Below are 19,969 nucleotides of genomic sequence, written 5' to 3'. Positions count from 1 at the left end.
TGAATTGCATCTAATAGCACTTCTAAAGCGGACAAAATTTATATGTTACACATGAATATGAAACAATTTAGTAATATGGAAACATAGCTTTTGCAGAACCCTGGTGACCAACATAACAAATTCACGTAAGAAGTAAAATGACATATCGAATTTGTCCGCTCTGAATGGTCTAATGGATGCCGTTGACAGAACCGCGATATCTGTTCTTGATGCAGAGCTATGAATTTGTAAACTTCGTGCTTCTATTTCTTTCAAACGGTCGAATATTTGAAAATCTTTTTAACAAAATTCAAGCCCTAAATCGAAATTCCGCTTCCAACAGTCACTCGAATTTAACTTTCTCTCTCAATTACAACAAATTTAAATAAAATCGGTCCACGGGTATCTCAGAAAAACGTTTTTGCATTTTACATGTATTTGAATAGGCCGCGTCGGAGTTGGGCCCGAGCAAAAGCTTCCTCTTAAAGAGAGATTAACAAGAAAGGAAAGGCAGGCAGGTTCAACAGACACCCGTCCGGTTCGTTACCCTTCGCAGGGGTATGAGTGCAGAGGGGCCAAAAGAGACAAAAAAAAGTGAAAAAAAGCAAGTAGAGCTTGTAGTAGGGCAAGTTGGTCCACGCTTCACACTAAGTTTAACTTAGTTACAAGGCTCGCTGGACGGCCCAGAGTTGGCGGTGCAGACTAGATCTGAGCAACGCAGTCTCCCAGCGCGCGCGCAGGCTGTCGCTGTTTGAGGCTGCATCGCCGTTATTGTGTAGTACGCCCGTACATTCCCAAAGAATAGGCTCTAAGGTGGCTCTAAGGTGGCTCTAAGGTCGCGATGTCTGCACTTGTCAGTCGTGTATAAAAGTGGGTGTATTAGGTGCATGATAGCTGGATTTGGGTAGGATCTGCTTTGTAACTGCCGTCATTCGACAGACTGATTGTTGCCTAATTTTGGGCTTTGTAAAAAAGAAAAAAAAAGGAGCGCTAGCTGCGCGCCTATACGGAGATAGGCGAACCTAAAGGAACAGTCCCAGTATAGTCTGTCAACTTGTGAAGTTTCAGCTACGCTGCCGTTGCTTTCTGCGCCAGTGACGCCTACTGCCTTTGTGCAAGGATCTTCGTAGACATTTTACGCACCACGGTAGCTTAGTCGCTGTGACGTTGCGCTGCAGACCTCGAGGCCACTGGCTCAATCGCCGCCGCATTGGCCGCATATTGATGGGGACGAAATACAAACACACTCCCGCATATACATTAAGCTGCAGGTTAGAGGAACGCCAAGTGGTCAAAATTAATGCGTAATGCCGCACTAGGTGCTTGCCTCATAAACAGATTGTGACTTTGGCACATAAACCGGCGAAATTATTTTGTTTTTTCGTACACACTTTGTACCTCGCCTACATATGACCCATAACTGGCCCCTTCTTTTCATGAAACGTAAACGAGCTGCTTTGTTTGGTTCATCAATTACACCGGGAAAACCTGCAAGCCTTGTATAAAACGCATGAACATTGAGAGAAAACGAGTATTCAGCAATTAGTTTTAACGCTCATTATAATTAAGCCATAGACATTATAAAGTTTCGCCGTGTAAACCACTTACCATGCTTCCCATTTTCACAAGCTTTTCACTAAATGTAAACTCGGTATAATTGAGAGCTCCCTCGGGACACTGGGGAACATGCAGATAACGTTGATTTCCAGGATAAGATGCTGGTGCTGAGGAATCCCTATAAACTTAAGAACACTAGCTTTCGTGTTTCAGAAGACTTCTCGCCACAGCTTCGCACTATTCGCAAGAAGCTCTGGGAAGCGTCCTGCTCTCGTAGGGATAGTGGCTCATCTGTCCAACTTAAATTTGATCATGTTTTTATTGACAGGGTATGATATGATTGCGATAGCACATCCAATACCATCGCTAGATCATCTGCTGACTCAACTAAACCCGCCAAAACACTTGCTTGGCTAAATCCCCTTGACTGCACGGTACTGGCAATAAACTTTCGTTTTTAAACATTATTGCAAGAAGCCTTGTCAGCAATTTCTCTAAATTTCTTTCCTTGGTTTCGTCTTACTCACCACATATTATCGGCGTCAGTGAGACCTGGGGTGCGATCTTGCACGCGTTTCAAAATCGAACGGAGGCGGTTCGTTCCACGCAGCCGCACACGATTGGTCAATTTGAACCGTGACGAACGCAGTGACATCAATTGTGACGTGAGCCGTCACGCCTTGCTGTTGACAATCATTCCGTGTCGTCTGCTATCGCACGAACGCAACGGAACGGACCGCCTATTTCGTGACGTAAAGAACGGACCACCTCCGTTCGATTTTGGAACGCGTACAAGATCGCACCCCTGGTTACATGATGGTGTGCATTATTCTGAGATAACACACCCTGGTTTCAAAGTGGTTCAGCGAGAAAGAAAATTCGAGAGATGAAGCGGTGTTGCTCTATTTCTTCAATCTCACCTTCACTTCTCTGTACTCCTTGCCCCACCTGATACTGAGTCTTTGTGGTGTAAAATCCAACCTGAATATATGACTTTGATTATAGGGGTCGTTTGCCGTCCACCTGCTTCTAATATTGAGCAATTGCACAATTTGTGTGAATTTTTACATAGTTATAATAATTCTTCATCCAACGTTATCTGCATGGGCGAATTCAACGCTCCTGGTGTTGATTGGTCTTCTATGAAAGTAAGCGGACACGAAGTGGCTATCGGACGGAAGTTGGTGCACTTTTCATTATCCTGTGGCCTGCACCAGATCGTTCAGGATTTCACTCGGCAAACTTCGGTCCTTAATCTTGTCTTTCTTACTGTATCTCTTTTTAAAGCCAGTTACGAATGTGATGTTATTGATGGAATATCAGACCACAATGCTGCGTTAATTTCTGTTCCAGGCATTGTCCCTTAATCCCACTATATCTACCACACAATTCCTGACTTTACCCGCGCCGATGATTTGGCAATAACAGACGCCCTATGCGATTCTTTTCATGAGTTTGAACAGATAAGTAGTGATACTAATGGTACTAGTGAAACTAGTGATACTAATACCTTGACAAATTTCTTCGAAATTATTATCAGTAAGTGAATCAACGTTTTTATTCCTTTAAAAACAAAAAAAACGCTGAAATTTCTTGGATGACTAGGGACCTTTCGCAGTTATCGCGTCGTGTGGCCAGATTACGTCGATCGAAGCGCTCTGGTGACTCAGCAAAACTCATGCGATTCCATAGCGCTAAACAGGAACTATGTTCCAGAATGGTTGCTGCAAAAGAATTTTGTTACAAGGTAACCTTGGCGAAATTATTGATGGCTAATCGCCGTAAATTTTGGAAAGCTATCCTACCACTTGGGTCGTCCTCAGGCACGTTATTAATTAACAATGTTGCAGTTTTTGATTCGCACATAATAGCTTCTTCTTTCAACATCTACTTCCACTCTGTCTTTACGACAGATAACTCTGTAACCCCTGTTTTTGATTCCAAACCATGCCCTCCACTCGACAATACATCACTGTCTCCTGAGGGTGTACTTAAGCTCATTCTAAACTTAGACACCAAGAAGTCGTGTAGTTCTGACGGTATCTAGACTGTTTTTCTCGTTCTACTCTCTCTTTGGTGCAGCAAATGCCTAACAATTATCTTTAGAAAATCCCTCTCAACCACCACCCTTTCCTCCCTCGTGGAAACTTGCTTCAATTCTGCCCTTATTTAAGTCGGGTAACGTTCAGATGTTACCTAACTTTATGCCAATCCCCTTAACAGCACACTCATGCAAATTACTGGAACACATTATCTTTAAACATAATATGAAATTTCGAGAAACCATCAAAATTTTATGCACTTTCCAGCATGGTTTTAGACTTGGCCTTAGCACTATAAGACAACTGACAGAATTCGTTCATGACATCAGCAACTATTCCGACATAGGTGACCAGATTGATGTTATTTTTATACTTTGGAAAGGCCTTTAGCATTGTCTCACACTCTAAACTTATGCGCAAACTGTTCGCTATACTAAAAAAATGTACCTTTGGTTGGCTGGATATCAGACTTTCTTTCCCAACGTTCGCAATATGTATGTTTCAACTCTACTAACTCGCCCTTGATGCCTGTTTCATCAGGGGCTCTGCAAGGCTCAGTACTGGGTCCTCTTTTATTCCTGCATTATATTATAGATCTCCCCGTACACACCTCAGTTAAAGTACGCCTTTTTGTTGATTGCGTTTTATACCGTGCAATTAGATCTCCTTCTGATCATGTTGTCCTTAACAATTATTTTGCTGTCTTCTGTAACTGGTTCAAAGCATGGCAAATGAATATCAACTTTTCCAAAACTGTCTCCACGTTTTTACACGACGTTCATGCCCTTCCTTCTGTGCCTATTCCTTTAACAATAATACTTTAATAAGGTCTTCAAATTCAAATATTTAGATATCCTGCTAACACACGATTTGTCATGGTCGAAACGCATTGATGTCACCTGTAAGAAGGCCCTTAAAAGAATAGGTTACTTACATCGTACGGTGCGTCTTGCTCCTCAAGAAACTAAACTGCTTACATATAAAACTCATTCACTCCATCCTCGAATATGGCTGCGTTGTATAATATCTCCACAAACACCGTGACGTCTACAAAATAGAATCACTGCAGAAAAGGCAGTGCGTTTTGTTTGTAGGAGATAAGAGAAGGAATTTTCGCCGTCTAACTTCCCCTACTTGGTCTCACTCATCTTGCAGAGCGTCTCAAACTTTAATGCCTTAAATTCCTGAACACGTTAATCAATTCTCCTCGCCTCTCTTCTCTCGATAACTATTAGACTTTTTCTAAACCCTCATGTACAAGGAGTCATAATACTCTAAATAACTCAGCCTTTTTTGCTGGCACTTATTCCATTAAATACAGTTTTTTTTCCATCAACACTTCATGTCTGCAATTCATTACCGGGCAACGTCCGTTCACTACCACTGAAACAATTCACGCAAGCCTGTTTATAAATGTTTGTATATTTGTTGTTCATGCCTCTCCTGCATTAGCCTCACTGAGGCTGCAGTATGTATAAATAAATAAATAAATAAATAAATAAATAAATAAATAAATGGCCGTGTAACGCTTTCGGGCATTTCATTAAATACTGTTTTTTTCGTAAGGGCTGTCACTGACCAATGATCTTGTAACTTTAACCACGCATCGCGCATAACATGTCCCTTATTCTGTAGAAGTATCAATATTGCTGCCCAAAAAAAACGTATATTTAGAAGTAGTTACAAGTAAGGCGAGCAGCACAGGAGTCACAGCAGCCAAGATGGAGAGGAGCAACTTCTACCTCTTCTTCATTGATGCCGCCCTAATGCGACAGGCTTCTTCTGTCTCGCGGCACTACCCCCCAGGCCAAAACACTCGCACCATCCGGGTAGGCTAGAGTGCAGCATCAACGAATGGGTTACACAGCTTTGGCCCAGTAACGTGAACTACATCAGTCTGGAGCGGCGTAGGAGGTAACATTGGCGTTGCTGGTACAATTTCATACGTCACGTCAGTAACTTGGCCCAGAACGCGATAAGGACCGTTGTAACGTAGTAGAAGCTTCGCTGATAGAACAACTCGTCGAGTTGGCGACCAGAAGAGCTCTAAGGATGCTGGAGCGTAATATACATCCTTATTACGGCAATCGTAACGCAACTTCTCTGGCGCTTGCGACATCATAAGGCGGTCACGCGTGATGTGACGCGCAGCGTTCGTCCTTGCGATGACATGTTGCGTGTACTCCGATGGTTGCTGTGGAGCGGATGGGAGTAATGTATCCATGGGGAGCGTTGGTTCACGTCCAAAAAGAAGATAAAGCGGTGAACAACCAGCAGTGTCGTGGCGTGACGTATTATAGGCGAATGTAACAAAGGGCAATGTAACATCCCAATCGCGGTGGTTGGCGCCAGCGTACATGGACAGCATGTCGGTTATTGTGTGATTCAGTAATTTGGTGAGACCGTTTGTCTGAGAATGATAGGCGGTGGTGACCTTGTCTTCTGTTTAATATGAGCGCAGGGGGTCATCGATGAGCAGCTCACGAGGAGCTACGTGATTAAGTGAGCTACGTGACCGATATTGCCCACTACGAATAAGTGGGCAACATCGGCAGCACAGCTGGTTGGAAGAGTGAGTGTAAAAGCGCAGCGCGTGGCAGAGTCTGTCGCGACAGTGACCCATTTGTTCCCTAATGCTGATGTAGGGAAAGGTCCGATCAAATGGAGGCCGACGCGAACGAATGGTTCCACTAGGACATCAATAGGCTGAAGAAGGCCGGCAGGAAACGTCGGTCGCCACTTGCATAGTTGACGCAGTTCGCAGCTGCCAAAATACTTGTGCACGAAGCGATATAGCCCAGGCCAAAAGAAACGACACCGCACGCAGTCATAAGTGCGCGTTACACCAAGATGTCCTGCTGTGGGTTCGTCGTGAAGCTGCTAGAGGACAGTAGAACGCGTGTGGAAGGACACCACCAGCAAGTGCTCAGGGCCTTTGGGGAATAAACTGTGGCAGTATAAATGTAAGGTAAACATGCGAAGCAACTCACCAGAGGCCCCGGAGCTGAGACGGCTGATGATGTAACGTAACACCGGATCACGTCACTGTTCGTCGCCGACATGAATAAAGCCCAAGGTAGAAAGAACACAGGCATCGGTGTCAGAGTTGGTGTTGTCGGGCGGATCAACGGGATATCGGAACAGGCAGACCGCGTCCTGATGCAATTGGCCAGACTTGTAATTGTAATTGTAACTGATGTAATTGGCCACGACGGAAAACGAGTACTCTTGTAACCGCAAAGCCCAGCATCCAAGACGGTCTGTAGTATCTTTCAGCGAGGAAAGCCAGCAGACCGCATGGCGGTCAGTCACTACCGTGAATGGAAGGCCAAAGAGGTGCGGCCGAAATTTGGAGGTGGCGCATACAAGCGCAAGACATTCACGCTCGGTAATTGAGTAATTGCGCTCTGGGGCAGGGGGAGAACAGGCGGCTAGCATACGCTATGACGCAGTGACGCAACATCTATGCTGGTGCTGAGCGAGGACAGCTCCTATACCGTATCCGCTGGCGCCCGTCCGAACTTCTTTAGAAGCAGAAGGGTCGAAGTGCGCCAACAGAGAAGTCATGACAAGGCAGATAAGCCCAGAAAATGCACGCGCTTCTCTACTACTCCATAAGAAAGTCGTATCTTTCTTGAGAAGTTCAGTGAGTGGACGGGCAATGTCAGTAAAGTTTTTGACAAAGCGCCGGTAGTAAGAACATAAGCCAATGAAGGAGCGAACATCATTGCTAGATGAAGATGTGGGGAAACGCTTCACGGCGCGAATTTTTTCAGGGTCAGGTCAGATTCCTGCACTGTTAACAAGGTGACCGAGCACTGTTATTTCGCGGTGACCAAAGTGGCACTTGGATGAGTTGGTCTGAAGGCCGGCGTTGCGAGACACTTGGAGAATGGGCGACAAGCGCTGAATATGGCTGGAAAATGTAGTTGAAAAAAACAATAACGTCATCCTGGTAACATAAGCAGGCCGACCACTTGAAGCCCGGAAGGAGCGAATCCATCATACGGTCAAATGTGGCTGGCGCATTGCATAGACCGAATTGCATAACCTTAAATTAGTATAGCCCGTCAGGTGTTACAAATGCAGTCTTCTCGCGGTCCATGGGATCTACGGCAACCTGCCAATAGCCACACCGCAGATCTATGGACGAAAAGTAACTCGCTCCGTGGAGGCAGTCAAGGGCGTCATCTATGCGAGGCAACGGATATACATCCTTCTTGGTGATCTTATTCAGGTGTCTGTAATCGACACAGAAACGCCAGGTGCCATCGTTTTTTTTACACGAGCACAACTGGAGTTTCCCATGGGCTACCTAAAGATTCTATAACGTCTTTTCCTGCTGTCATGTCGACTTCTTTTTGTATATTTGCCCGTCCAGCAGCAGAAACGAGATACAGACGAAGGTGAAGAGGGTTTGCGTCCCTGGTGTCGATTCGATGCATGACAACCGCTGTCTACCCAAGCGGGCAGTTGTCGAAGTCAAAAACATCACGATACGATGCTAACACGCGGCAAATTTTAGTAGCGTGTGCAGGTGAAACGTCCACAGCTATCATTTTGTCGAATTCACCGGTGAGCAAGCTGATGGTTCCTGCTGCGCACGTAGGACGTGAAGGGGCTTGAAATGTTAGCGTGGAGATCTGACAGTCGTTTAGGGATGACAATGTTGCAAGCGCAATTCCGGAAGGTAGAACATGGGCGGGTAAGCCGAAGTTGAGCGCAGGGAGATAAGCTGCATTGTGGACAATTTCGACAACCGTGCGTTGTAGGGTCACATTGTGCGCCAAGACAACATCAATAATAGTTGACCCAACGTAATCCCCGTCAGCGGCAGAAGGAGAAGACAACAAAAGAACATAAGTAGTGGATCGGAGTGGCAGTCGCACGAACTATGGAGTACACATTTGCGTAGGCCTAGCAACAAGCGTCTCGGGGTCAGAAAGGAGTTCAAGTTGAACACCGGCGCCACAGTCGACAAGGGCTGAATGTGTGGGTAAAAAGTCGATGCCCACGATCACGTCATATGGGCAGTGCTCAAACACAAGGACAGAGCACTAGTCTCATGGCCAGATATAGTGACGCGTGCAGTACATGTTCCAACAAAGGTAGGGGTGATTCCATCGGTGCCTCTTACTGCACGTTTCTCGGCGGGTGTCAAGACTTTCTTCAGCTTCTCACGAAGACTAATGCTCATCACCGAGATCTGTACACCGGTGTCAATAAGGGCCGGTAACAGTTATACCGTCGACTTAGACTTCGAGCAAATGAGAGCGGGTAGGGACAGTCAGACAAGGATTTTGAAGCCGGGTAAAGAATGCAGCGTCACCTCCCGGCACTGCACTCGTTAGTTTTCTGGTGTAGCATTCAAGGTTGGCAGGCGACGGGAAACGGCGAGCTCTGCGCTATCGCAAATAAAACGGCTGGTCCCTCGGTGCAACTAGTGGGACTGATGGTGTGACAGGTGTAAGTGGTGGAACGCGCATGGTGCAGACAAAGGAGAGTCCCAAATTAGCGACCTCCTGTCGAACCCCGGCTTGCATCAAAGAAGCCATAGGCTGGTTGGCAGCCGCGACATCGGGCACAAGAGGGTCTGGTGACATTGCTTCTATTTCACGACGAACGATATATGTAAAACTGTTCGAAGCAGGCGATTGTAAAGTCGATGGCCGTTCTTCGCATGACGACGATGTTGCAGTATTGGGGAGCCTGCTGAATTGCTGCGCGATACGGTGGAATTTTGCTTCTTTGAATCGCTGACACTCTTTCACAATGACAACCGCAGCAGCACAGTTTCTGAATACCAAGAGGTTGAATGCGTCGTCGGCGGCACCTTTGAGTATGTGCCCGATCTTGTGCGCTTCGGACATGTTACCGTCAACTTTTCGGCAAAGCGCTAGAGTACCCTGAATATACGAAATGTATGATTCAGTAGATGACTGCGCGCGAGAGCCAAGTTCCTTATTAGCGGCTAGCTGACGACCCAAGAGCTTGCCGAACAAGTTGTTCACTTTTTCTTTGCATGGGTCCAGCTGGTGAGATCGTGCTTATGTGTCTCGTATCAGATGCGTACGGTTTCCTTAAGATAATATACCGCATTTGCCGGCGTTAGGGTATCGTCCCACCTGCTCTCTTTGCTGACACGCTCGTACCATCAAATGCAAACCTCAACGCCCACGTCATCGGTGCCACAGAAGGTGCCTGGATCTTTTGGAAGCGAAAAGACGACAGACGGTGATGACGGCTGCGGGGCGGTAAGTTCCGTCGCGGTGGGTGCTTCAGTGGCCATCGCCGAGGGAATAACGCGGTGACCGCTTCGGAGTTCCGTGCTGAGTTGATGGTGATGAACAGACAGCGTACCCAGTACCTCCACGTGAAATGTAACACAAAAAACGTATATTTACAAATATTTACCAGTAAGGCGAACAGCACAGGAGTCACAGCAGCCATGAAGGAGAGCAGCTTCTGTCTCTCCTTCATCGATGCCGGCCTAATGTGATAGACTTCTTCCACTGGCTCCCGCCATTATGGTTACGTGTTTACCCCATTCAGGACACTGGGCAAGCTACCTGCGTTTTTCCTAAAATACGAATAAAATAATCTACAATTTCAGTTAAATTACTCTGCAAGCTACAATTTATGTAAAAGCTACAAATCCTGTAGTTAACCAAGCGCCTGAAATTTTCGGCACACGTCACCCACAACGTGGCCCTCATGTTTTTGCAAACGCAGAATTTCTACGACCTGTGGTTCTCTCAGAGAAGCGGGCAAGCTTTGTTTTTCCTGCAGCGCCTCTAAACAGGAAGAAGAGTGAGGGTATAGCATGTTTCATTTGGTCCTAATGAACTTCAAGATTTTCCTGCACATTAACCCTAACACGTCCCACATTCCTTCTCGATATTAACTTCTGGGACTGTCTGATAATTTAAGAACATTGTGCACGCGTATGTCGCTTTTGCGTGCTTTCTTTTTCTAATTTTATGTGAGACTTACCCTCCTCCATATACGTTTATTGAAATAAAAGCGTGGTGAAGGCTCTTCTCATACAGATAGCCACATTGAATTAATCGCTGTAAAAAGTTCCCCTGTAAGCGTTACCGCGTTTTCTGCCCCACATAACGTCGCCTGCCGAGTTCACATGACAAGATCTTGTCAATTCAGTTACAGGATTCTGTAAGCGTGGACGTCGTTACTCTTCAGCCACTTTTTCTTTTCACTCTCCTCACAGGGCTGGGACGACGTGAGCTTCCACGGCTCCCCTCAGATACCCACGCCCAATTTGGACGCGCTGGCCAGAACTGGAGTGGTGCTCAACAACTACTACGTCATGCCGCTGTGCTCGCCTTCCAGGGGAGCACTCTTGAGCGGCCTCTACAGCATACACACCGGTTAATGATCACTCGCACTTCCAGCTTATAATTGCATGTCTAGTTTTCATCATAAAATCAACACACAGGTCGCGCTATGTTCATAGCACATATGCATATGCCGATTGTTGTCAGTGATCGCGCACTGTACTTCGGCTCAAAGCTGACATCAGTTCAATGCACAGGCCACCTTGCTTATAGACGTTGCCAGTGGACCATTTTAGAGAGGTAACGTAGTGTAGCAATACAGCAAGTTGTACGAGTTAGCTTTAGTTAAAATGAATGGGCAGCACACAAAAAAAGAACGAGGACAATATAAAACACTTGAACAGCGTTCATTCACCTTCTACCTCGTCTTATCATTCTCATCCTTTCTTTTCTCGCTCTGTATACGTTAATTACGTAAGGTTATGTATAAAAACCGCATTACAGGCAAATGCCTACTTGTTGCCGCGCGCCAGAGTTCCACCCTTTTGGTGTATGAGCATGAGTTATGCGAAGGGGCTTTGCATTGAACTCATAGCAGTGCATAACATGCATAACGTGCATTATACATGTGCATACTGCATAACACATGTATAAGGTCAGTGCAAAGCCCTTCTCAACGCATAACACATGTTCATCGTTATGCTGTTATCGTTACGCTTGTTATTCCAACCGAGAGTCCCCATTTGTCTAATAGCTTGAACCACAAGGTTTCTCAAGCCTCGTCATTCGACTCTCATCATGCCATCGCCTTCGCGCCATCGTCGTGTAGGCTTCGTGATACAGTTGTCGTCACGCCTTTATCGTCATACCGTTGTCATGCCATCGCCATCATTGCGTCCTCGTCATGCATTTGTTGTCATACCGTCGTCGTGATACCGTCGCGTTATCACGACCAAGACGCATATGACTCATTTTACCTTCGTGATCCGACAATCGTCATGCAATGGTCTTCATGCCGCTGTCGTCACACATTTGTCATCATCCCGTGTCGTCATACCATCGTCGTCATACCACGTCCCATCGATGTCAATCTCTCTTCGTCATTCTATCGTAATTACGCTGTCATTCAATCGTGATTATGGCACCACTTTCATGACATTGTCGTCATTCCGTCGTCCTCAAACAATCGCTACCATGCATCTGTTGTCATACCGTCATCGTCATGTCGTGATGATCGTGCCATCAACGTCTCTTCTGCTTTGTCATCCCACTGTGGTCATACCATCATCGTCACACAGGCTTCGTGTTACAGTTGTCGTCATGCCATTGTCCTAATAGCATTGACATACCATTGGCCTCATCGCTTGTCGTCGTGACACAGTGAAAGTTGTTCTATCTTCGTCACTTCGATTCTTTGACTGTGTGACGATTCTTTGTCACTCAGTCATCGCAATAACATCGTGATACCGTCGTCGTGATACGGCCTGTGTCGATCCTTGAGAATTCTATGGTAATTATGCTGCTGTCAACCAATCGTAATTCTGCAGCTGTTGCCTATCATCGTCGTGATTACGTCGCCGTCAAATTGTCGCTATCATGCAGCCTTTAGCAGGTCATGTCATCGTGGTCGTGTCCTTGTTGTCAATCCAGCTTCGTCACACAAACTTGTAGTCTTCCCATATAGCTCATGTCGTCGTCACGCTGTCAGTGTGCGTGCGTGCGTGCGTGCGTGTGCGTGCGTGTGTGTGCGTGCGTGTGCGTGTGTGTGCGTGTGTGTGTGTGTGTGTGTGTGTGTGTGTGTGTGTGTGTGCGTGCGTGCGTGCGTGCGTGCGTGCGTGTGTGTGTGTGTGTGTGTGTGTGTGTGTGTGTGTGTGTGTGTGTGTGTGTGTGTGTGTGCGTGCGTGCGTGCGTGCGTGTGTGTGTGTGTGTGTGTGTGTGTGTGTGTGTGTGTGTGTGTGTGTGTGTGTGTTTACTGCGAGTATTTTTAGAGCTATCACCTGGTAATATAGCCATCTCACCTCTGCGTTACTTAGGCTTCCAGAATGGTATTTTGATGCCAGCACAACCAGCTGGTCTGCCCCTCGACGTGAAGATCATGCCCGAGTACTTCAAAGACTTGGGATACGAGACGCATCTTGTGGGAAAGGTAATAAGACTTCTTCATTCTTTTGTTTGTTTGCTTTATTCTTAATAGTCATAATGCGAATTGATGGCCAAAGCATAGTTTTAATAAAGCGTATCAGAGGCATTCAAGCTATCAGGCGTAGTCCACCATGCATTCCCCGTCATCTCGAGATGAAAACTCCCTTCTTTCTTCAAAGTAATGCTTCGAGGAACTGCGTACTCGCACTACCCAATGCGAATGCATGCAAAACCTATCTCTAAAAACTAAACACGCATTCTAGAATTTATGGCAACTTCGCAACAGCTCTTCGCGGTCTCGCAGAACTGAAACGTGCTAGGGAAGGCAATTTGCGTTGTGTTATCTACCTACGCTGGGTATTCCCATAATGAATCATTGCCGACTAGCGCGGCTATCAGTTCTTCTGCGTGCAGCGTCAAAGATCGAAAAAATAAAACGCGCACGTGCTAACACTTATGCATATCTATACTCTGGCTTAACATGAACTTGCGGTGGAGTGAAAGCTACGAGGCGTGCTAAGGCCCCACCATGCGATCCGCGTGCGCCGCATAGTGCGCAGTGTAATGTAGTTCCGCGCATCCACTTCGGTTATATTACAGGTACATAGGTTTAGCATGCCCAAGCGCTACAGGAATGTTTGTATAGTTTCTAACGTCGTAAAGAACTGCTTGTGATACGTGCCTGTTTTGCAGAAAAGCAACACCGGCAAGGTTCCCGCCATCCATATGATCCCTAATGAACCTTCCTGAATGCCGACTACGTTCATATTATTGAGGGTAAAAGAAATCCGAATGAGAAGTAAATTTACTCACGCAGAAGGTTAGGGTGAAATAATAATTCGCTATTCGCTAAAGTAAAAACGCACCGACGATTACGATAGTCCGCAATGAAAAATTTGAGCGCAGCTGTATACTTGTTTTCATTTCGCGATTGGCTAGCGTGGGCAATCTGTCCTGTAAGACACGTTGAATACGCGGCGAAGTATGGCGCACCTGCTTCACTAATCGGGAGATCGCGAGAGGAAGCGCTTGGGTGACGCGTGGGCACGATTCAGAGCGGCAGCCGCAGAGAACCGCCGCTCATGCAGCGCTTCCTTTGCACACAGACTACGCGCGCTACTATGGCGACTTCTCGTAGCGATCATCGCTGCAAAGCACCCGTGCGCGGCAGTATGCTTCCTTCCCACACTTTCACCGTGCCCTCCTCTTCTTTCCTCCTTGCGCTCTTTTCGCTCTCGCCGCTTTTTTTATGCCCCCGCCGCGCTCTCCGTTCGCTCTCATCTTTGGCTGCGCTCGTTCGCTTGGTTACGAGGTAGGACGCCGATGCCGACGCTCGCAGCAGATCTTGTCGTCTACTACAAACTCCGGCCCATGGCGTCTTGATCTAGCAGAAACCATACATAAAATTCCAAGCGTAAAAAACAAACAATCAACGAATAACCTCATGTATTTATTTTTCTGCAAGCTTTATTGTCAGTGAAACCAGAGGACCAAATAAGACTGAGCAAAAAGGCACAAGAGACATACTTATATTCACGCGACAGCGTTAATCGCCGCGTGCCGCAAAAAAAAAACCTGCTTCGGCGTCCCACGTTCAGCGTCGCACGTTGTTCCAGCAAAAATTATTCCGAACCACGCATACCCAAGCCCTCCATTTGGCGCAAGCAAGTTGCTGAACTAATTTAATTCCTCAAGCTAAAATACGCAGAAAAATCGTAAAGTACGACTTAAAAACAACCTACAAACATGATAGCGTCGGATTGCACACAAGTTTATTACTGCGTTGATCGCAGTGCATGGTCGGACGGTTTGCAGAGTGGTTCCTGCTTCAGTGTGGTCCCTCTCAAGAGAGGGGACGCAAGAGGTTCGCTTACACCGATTGCTACAGTGCATGAGATCTGAATTATTTTTCCATTAAAACTCGCCTCCACCAGCATTATAAAAGTTGGAATCGTCGGTGAATGACGCTGCATCTGCGCAATTATTTGCACGCATCCGTCGTGACACGCAATTGTGGACCGCAAGCGCACCACTTGCTTGCGGCGTCGTCTGCTCCGTTCTCTCCTCAGAAAATGCGGCGCAGCCAAGCGCGGATTGATACATCGCTTACCAACACAATCTGTACGTCGGCTCCTCTGATAGCTCAAGCACCCTCTAGTTTTCGCCTCACTACAAAGTGGTTTTGAGCCGGACTGTAAACCTGCTATTATCTGATCCGTTCTTCGCCATTTAGTATGGCGATGGACATAGCACTCCAAGTGCCGATGCAAAACTTGCTGGAACACTTTAGCAGCGCATGGCTAGGCGTGTAGACACCTCTTGACGTTTCATGGTTTGGTCAGCTGGATCACTTAGTTTCATCAACAACCGTAGAAAGTGTGGCAATAACCAACGCTTTGCGAAAACTAAGCATCTATTCTGCGTAAGTTGTCGTTATTCTTACGCAGTGAAAGTCAGCACCACAATGATTATATCGTGACCTGGCCCGGGAGTGGTTTACTAGGCCATCTACAAAGTGATAATTTCTGCTCACATGTACTTCCATGCTCTCAACGACAAGCTTCCCAACAAGGCTATTACGCGTCATGATTTACTAGATATGATCAGGCGAAACTAGCGCTAAATTTGACCCGGTATGAAGTAAGCTTACCGGGAATTATAGACGGCACTGACCTTTAAACACATACATATAGGCAAATGCTGCTCAACAAAAAATATATTATTGACAGACGTTTAATAATTCTTTTTTTTTCTCTGCTGCCTTCCTGCAAGACTCATTTTCCGCCTGCTCCCGCTTTTATACCCAATACAATTACACCAATTCTCAGCAGCTCGCCAGAGAGCGCTAACTTAGGACAACCTTTTACAATTTTTGTACCAATAAATATCGCCAAATGGTGCGGCACTGAACTTAAAGCCGCTGCAGCAGCGAGGCTTCTTATACTGCATGTTTCTTTGTATGCCGAACACATTTATTTTAAACGAACTGTCTTATCTAGGCCCCTGCCGTTTTTGTTGGAAGGTGATGTGGCTGGGTGGACATTGGCAAGATGTAAACTTTCAACTTTAGTTTCACGAATAACGAGAATATAATAATTAACATTTAATATAGAGCACACGTGATTGCGAGAGTTAAGAAATGTCGAAGTCATCTCTGCTTAGCAGAAATCCTCTTATTAACACCACTTTCGGGATATGCGATCTCAACGGACATTCCAATTAATGTCTTCCTAAAAGCTAGCTTTTAAAAGCTTCGGACACTCTAACTGGAACACTGAGGCAGTTTAAAGCAGTTTGGGAGCCGGTATCTAGAAAGTGGTGCTAGTCTTAGGAGTTCTGTTAAACAGACATAACATCACTACTCGTCAACTTCAGATGCGAAAGTGCAAAACATCTGTTCTAAATTTAGTAACTAAATCGGTTATTATTCTAGTTATTTTGGGAATTTTACATTGAACGTTTTCTCGCTGCTAATTTCCGCCTAGCCACGTAGCCTATCCGGAAAAAATGGCAGGGCACTCTTCTTGCAGATAATTTGCGTGGCCTGACACGCAGATATGAGATTTATTTTTAACGTGTTCCACATAAAAAGAACTACCTGGTAATTTCCTCTACAAAACACTTCTCTTCAAGACTGTGCTGTCACAGCAACAATGATCAAGACCGCGACACTTTGCTGTCCTTAAGGATGTAAACTCGCGTTAGTGCCGATCGTCGCATGTAAATCCTCTTACCTCAACCAAAATTTGGCCTGAACCGTTGTTAGGCCGGAGAAGCATTCTTTTCCTTAATGCGAATTTGTCATTAATCATTATTTTGCAGTGCCAGTCCCGTTCTCCTGGTGTCGGTTTGCCAAACTGAGCCTAAGGAGGTCGTCGGGAAAAGTAGCATTACATTTGAAACCATGCTCATTGTATCAAATATAATATGTAATTATTGTATAAAAAGTGACTTAAATTTCAGGGTGGGCCCGTGTAACCATGGTAAAATTACCCATTCCTACAGCCCGGTCATATTTCCGTCATCTATTATTAAACATGAAATGAAAAGCCGTTTTTTTTTCTCTATGTAATATCTGTCATGCTACAAGAATCCCATTGGAGAATCGATTGGCTCCTGTTCTTCCTATCTCAGCACCACACTCTCTAAACTGTCTCAAGAAGATAATGAGTGGGACATAACGGGACAAGTCAAGAGGCTAGACGGTTATCCTAAACAAACTAAGTCACCTTTCGAGCTGTAATCACCTGACGGTCTCATCTGTAATCGCTCGACACTACGACCCCCGGCGACAAAAATATGTATGAGACCCTTTTCCAAACAAATTGGAGCACCCAATGCGCGCCGAAGTATGGTCTGAGGACGAGATCAGCAGCACCAACAGGCAATCCTCGACCCACTTCCACCCGACGCGGTAACTTAGTGAATATGGCGACGCGCTGCTCAGCTGGAGGCCGCAGTGGCCGCATTCCCTCGGGCGCGATATCCAATAACGGTCGAGTACTTAGATATACAGTACTTAGATATACGTTAGAAAGGCTCGGATTGTCAAAGTTAGTGAGGAGTCCCTCACTACGGCTTGTTTCATAACGAAACCGTGGTTTCGTCGCGAAAGCTCCAGAATTCTTTTTTTCAACTCTTCCCAGATGCCTCCGGGAGTTTGGTCTAGCAGTCTAATCATTTATTTCCAGAATATCCATAGCGTTCAGTACAAATTTTATGCTATCAAATACTCTATATAGGAGCACATAGAGTATTTTTAAATAACTAACACAAGTTAGCACTATTTTTCCGCTTGATGGCAAGACGACGTGAAACGTTGTCGCAGTCCATGGCAATTCTCGTAGACATTTAGGTCAGTCTAAGCATAGAGCAGGCGCTGACTCAGCATAAAAGACGTAGCTTCTTTTGTTACTTTGCACTTACCTCTGGTAATTCAGCTCAGCAAAACTCATCGCAATAACTCACCTAATCCCCCAAATGAAAACGCTGAACACGCTGACACGTGACAGAAAATGTGCATCACGAACGACCGGGCTAAGGCCTCACCACAATGTAGTTTATATGTATGCATTCGGCAATTTCAGTAAGCAGAAGCGTCCCCTTGTAATTTCTGGGCTGCCACTCATAGCTCCTTGTGGTACCTTTTTCACGGCAACAAAATACTTCCCTTGAGGAATGAAAGTGTTAACATATAGCAATGCGCTTTTCTTTTTCAGTGGCACATCGGTTACTACAGCCTGAAATATACGCCTACCTTCCGAGGCTTCGACACCTCCCTTGGCCTGTACACAGGTCCAGTCGATTACTACAGCCACGTTCAGGTTTATGTGAGTAGGTCCCCGCATTAGCTGTGTGTCATGTTGCAGTACAAGTGCTAAGGTCTGACAGTGTTGTTAAATGATGACTAGAATAACCTATATCTGAAGAACGGTGCGCATTAATGGACACTTATTGATATAATGTTGCCTTGAAAGTCCTCACGGCGTCGCTGGCCTCTGAGCTACTACACAATGGTGCTGAGTTGCACTTTTCTTGGCATTACGAAATTATAAGTGATGAAAGAGGTATTCTGCGTAGCTGGAGACCGCGGGAAATTACGTTCTATAAAAACCGGCAGCGAAACGCTTATACCGTGTCTATACCTTCAAAAGGCACCAGACAGCGATTTCTGGCTTCGCTTCCGTATGATGGGAAAAACGTGTTCGCACATCCTAAAGGCAAAAAAACTGCTATCATTCCTCACAAACACAGCACCCGGTGTCGCAACCTGTGCAAGAACTCTTAAGAATAATAGACTCGGGCTTGTGACACGACAAGAAGCTAATCAATAAATGAATGACTGATTGAATGAATGAATGAATGGATACTACGGATGGACATCTTGAGCACACGCTTTGTAACGAGCTGGTGTCGGATGCCACCACGATCGTTACATTTACTTTTCTTCTTCGCCTGTTTTCAATAGCTAAGGAGTCATGGTTCGTCATAAAAAGTAAATGGCAGACTCACCTATCATCACCATCATCATCATCATCAGCCTGGTTACGCCCACTGTAGGGCAAAGGCCTCTCCCATACTTCTCCAACAACCCCGGTCATGCACTAATTGTGGCCATGTCGTCCCTGCAAACTTCTTAATCTCATCCGCCCACCTAACTTTCTGCCGCCCCCTGCTACGCTTCCCTTCCCTTGGAATCCAGTCCGTAACCCTTAATGACCATCGGTTATCTTCCCTCCTCATTACATGTCCTGCCCATGCCCATTTCTTTTTCTTGATTTCAACTAAGATGTCATTAACTCGCGTTTGTTCCCTCACCCAATCTGCTCCTTTCTTATCCCTTAACGTTACACCTATCATTCTTCTTTCCATAGCTCGTTGCGCCGTCCTCAATTTGAGTAGAACCCTTTTCGTAAGCCTCCAGGTTTCTGGCCCGTAGGTGAGTACTGGTAAGACACAGCTATTATACACTTTTCTCTTCAGGGATAACGGCAACCTACTGTTCATGATCTGAGAATGCCTGCCAAACGCACCCCAGCCCATTTTTATTCTTCTGATTATTTCCTTCTCATGATCCGGATCCGCCGTCACTACCTGCCCTAAGTAGATGTATTCCCTTACCACTTCCAGTGCCTCGCTACCTATTGTAAACTGCTGTTCTCTTCCGAGACTGTTAAACATTAGTTTAGTTTTCTGCAGATTAATTTTTAGACCCACTCTTCTGCTTTGCCTCTCCAGGTCAGTGAGCATGCATTGCAATTGGTCCCCTGAGTTACTATGCAAGGCAATATCATCAGCGAATCTCAAGTTACTTAACGTTTATCCCCAATTCTTCCCAATCCAGGTCTCTCAGCTATAGTTGACGTTTACGTAAAGCTGACGATTCATGAGCTGTAAAAAATGATTGTGAGAGTAACGGACCTGCTCAGTGGCTAACCGTTATGCGTAGATTAC

General features: G+C 45.8%; 1 protein-coding gene across 1 annotated transcript in view; it reads left to right on the top strand.

Annotated features, from left to right (window-relative positions):
* LOC142574729 (arylsulfatase B-like) overlaps positions 1 to 19,969 on the top strand; it is an 88,538-nt gene that overhangs the window by 39,965 nt on the left and 28,604 nt on the right. Inside the window, exons 2-4 of the mRNA XM_075683752.1 lie at positions 10,807 to 10,966; positions 12,907 to 13,019; positions 18,235 to 18,345. Of these exons, the coding sequence (XP_075539867.1) occupies positions 10,807 to 10,966; positions 12,907 to 13,019; positions 18,235 to 18,345 (384 nt within the window). The remainder of the gene's footprint in view (positions 1 to 10,806; positions 10,967 to 12,906; positions 13,020 to 18,234; positions 18,346 to 19,969) is intronic.

This window comes from Dermacentor variabilis, chromosome 3 (assembly GCF_050947875.1).
Source record: "Dermacentor variabilis isolate Ectoservices chromosome 3, ASM5094787v1, whole genome shotgun sequence".
NCBI classification, from domain to species: domain Eukaryota; kingdom Metazoa; phylum Arthropoda; class Arachnida; order Ixodida; family Ixodidae; genus Dermacentor; species Dermacentor variabilis.
The sequence above is the reverse complement of the archived record's forward strand: the minus strand, read 5'-3'. Positions and strand labels throughout refer to the sequence as shown.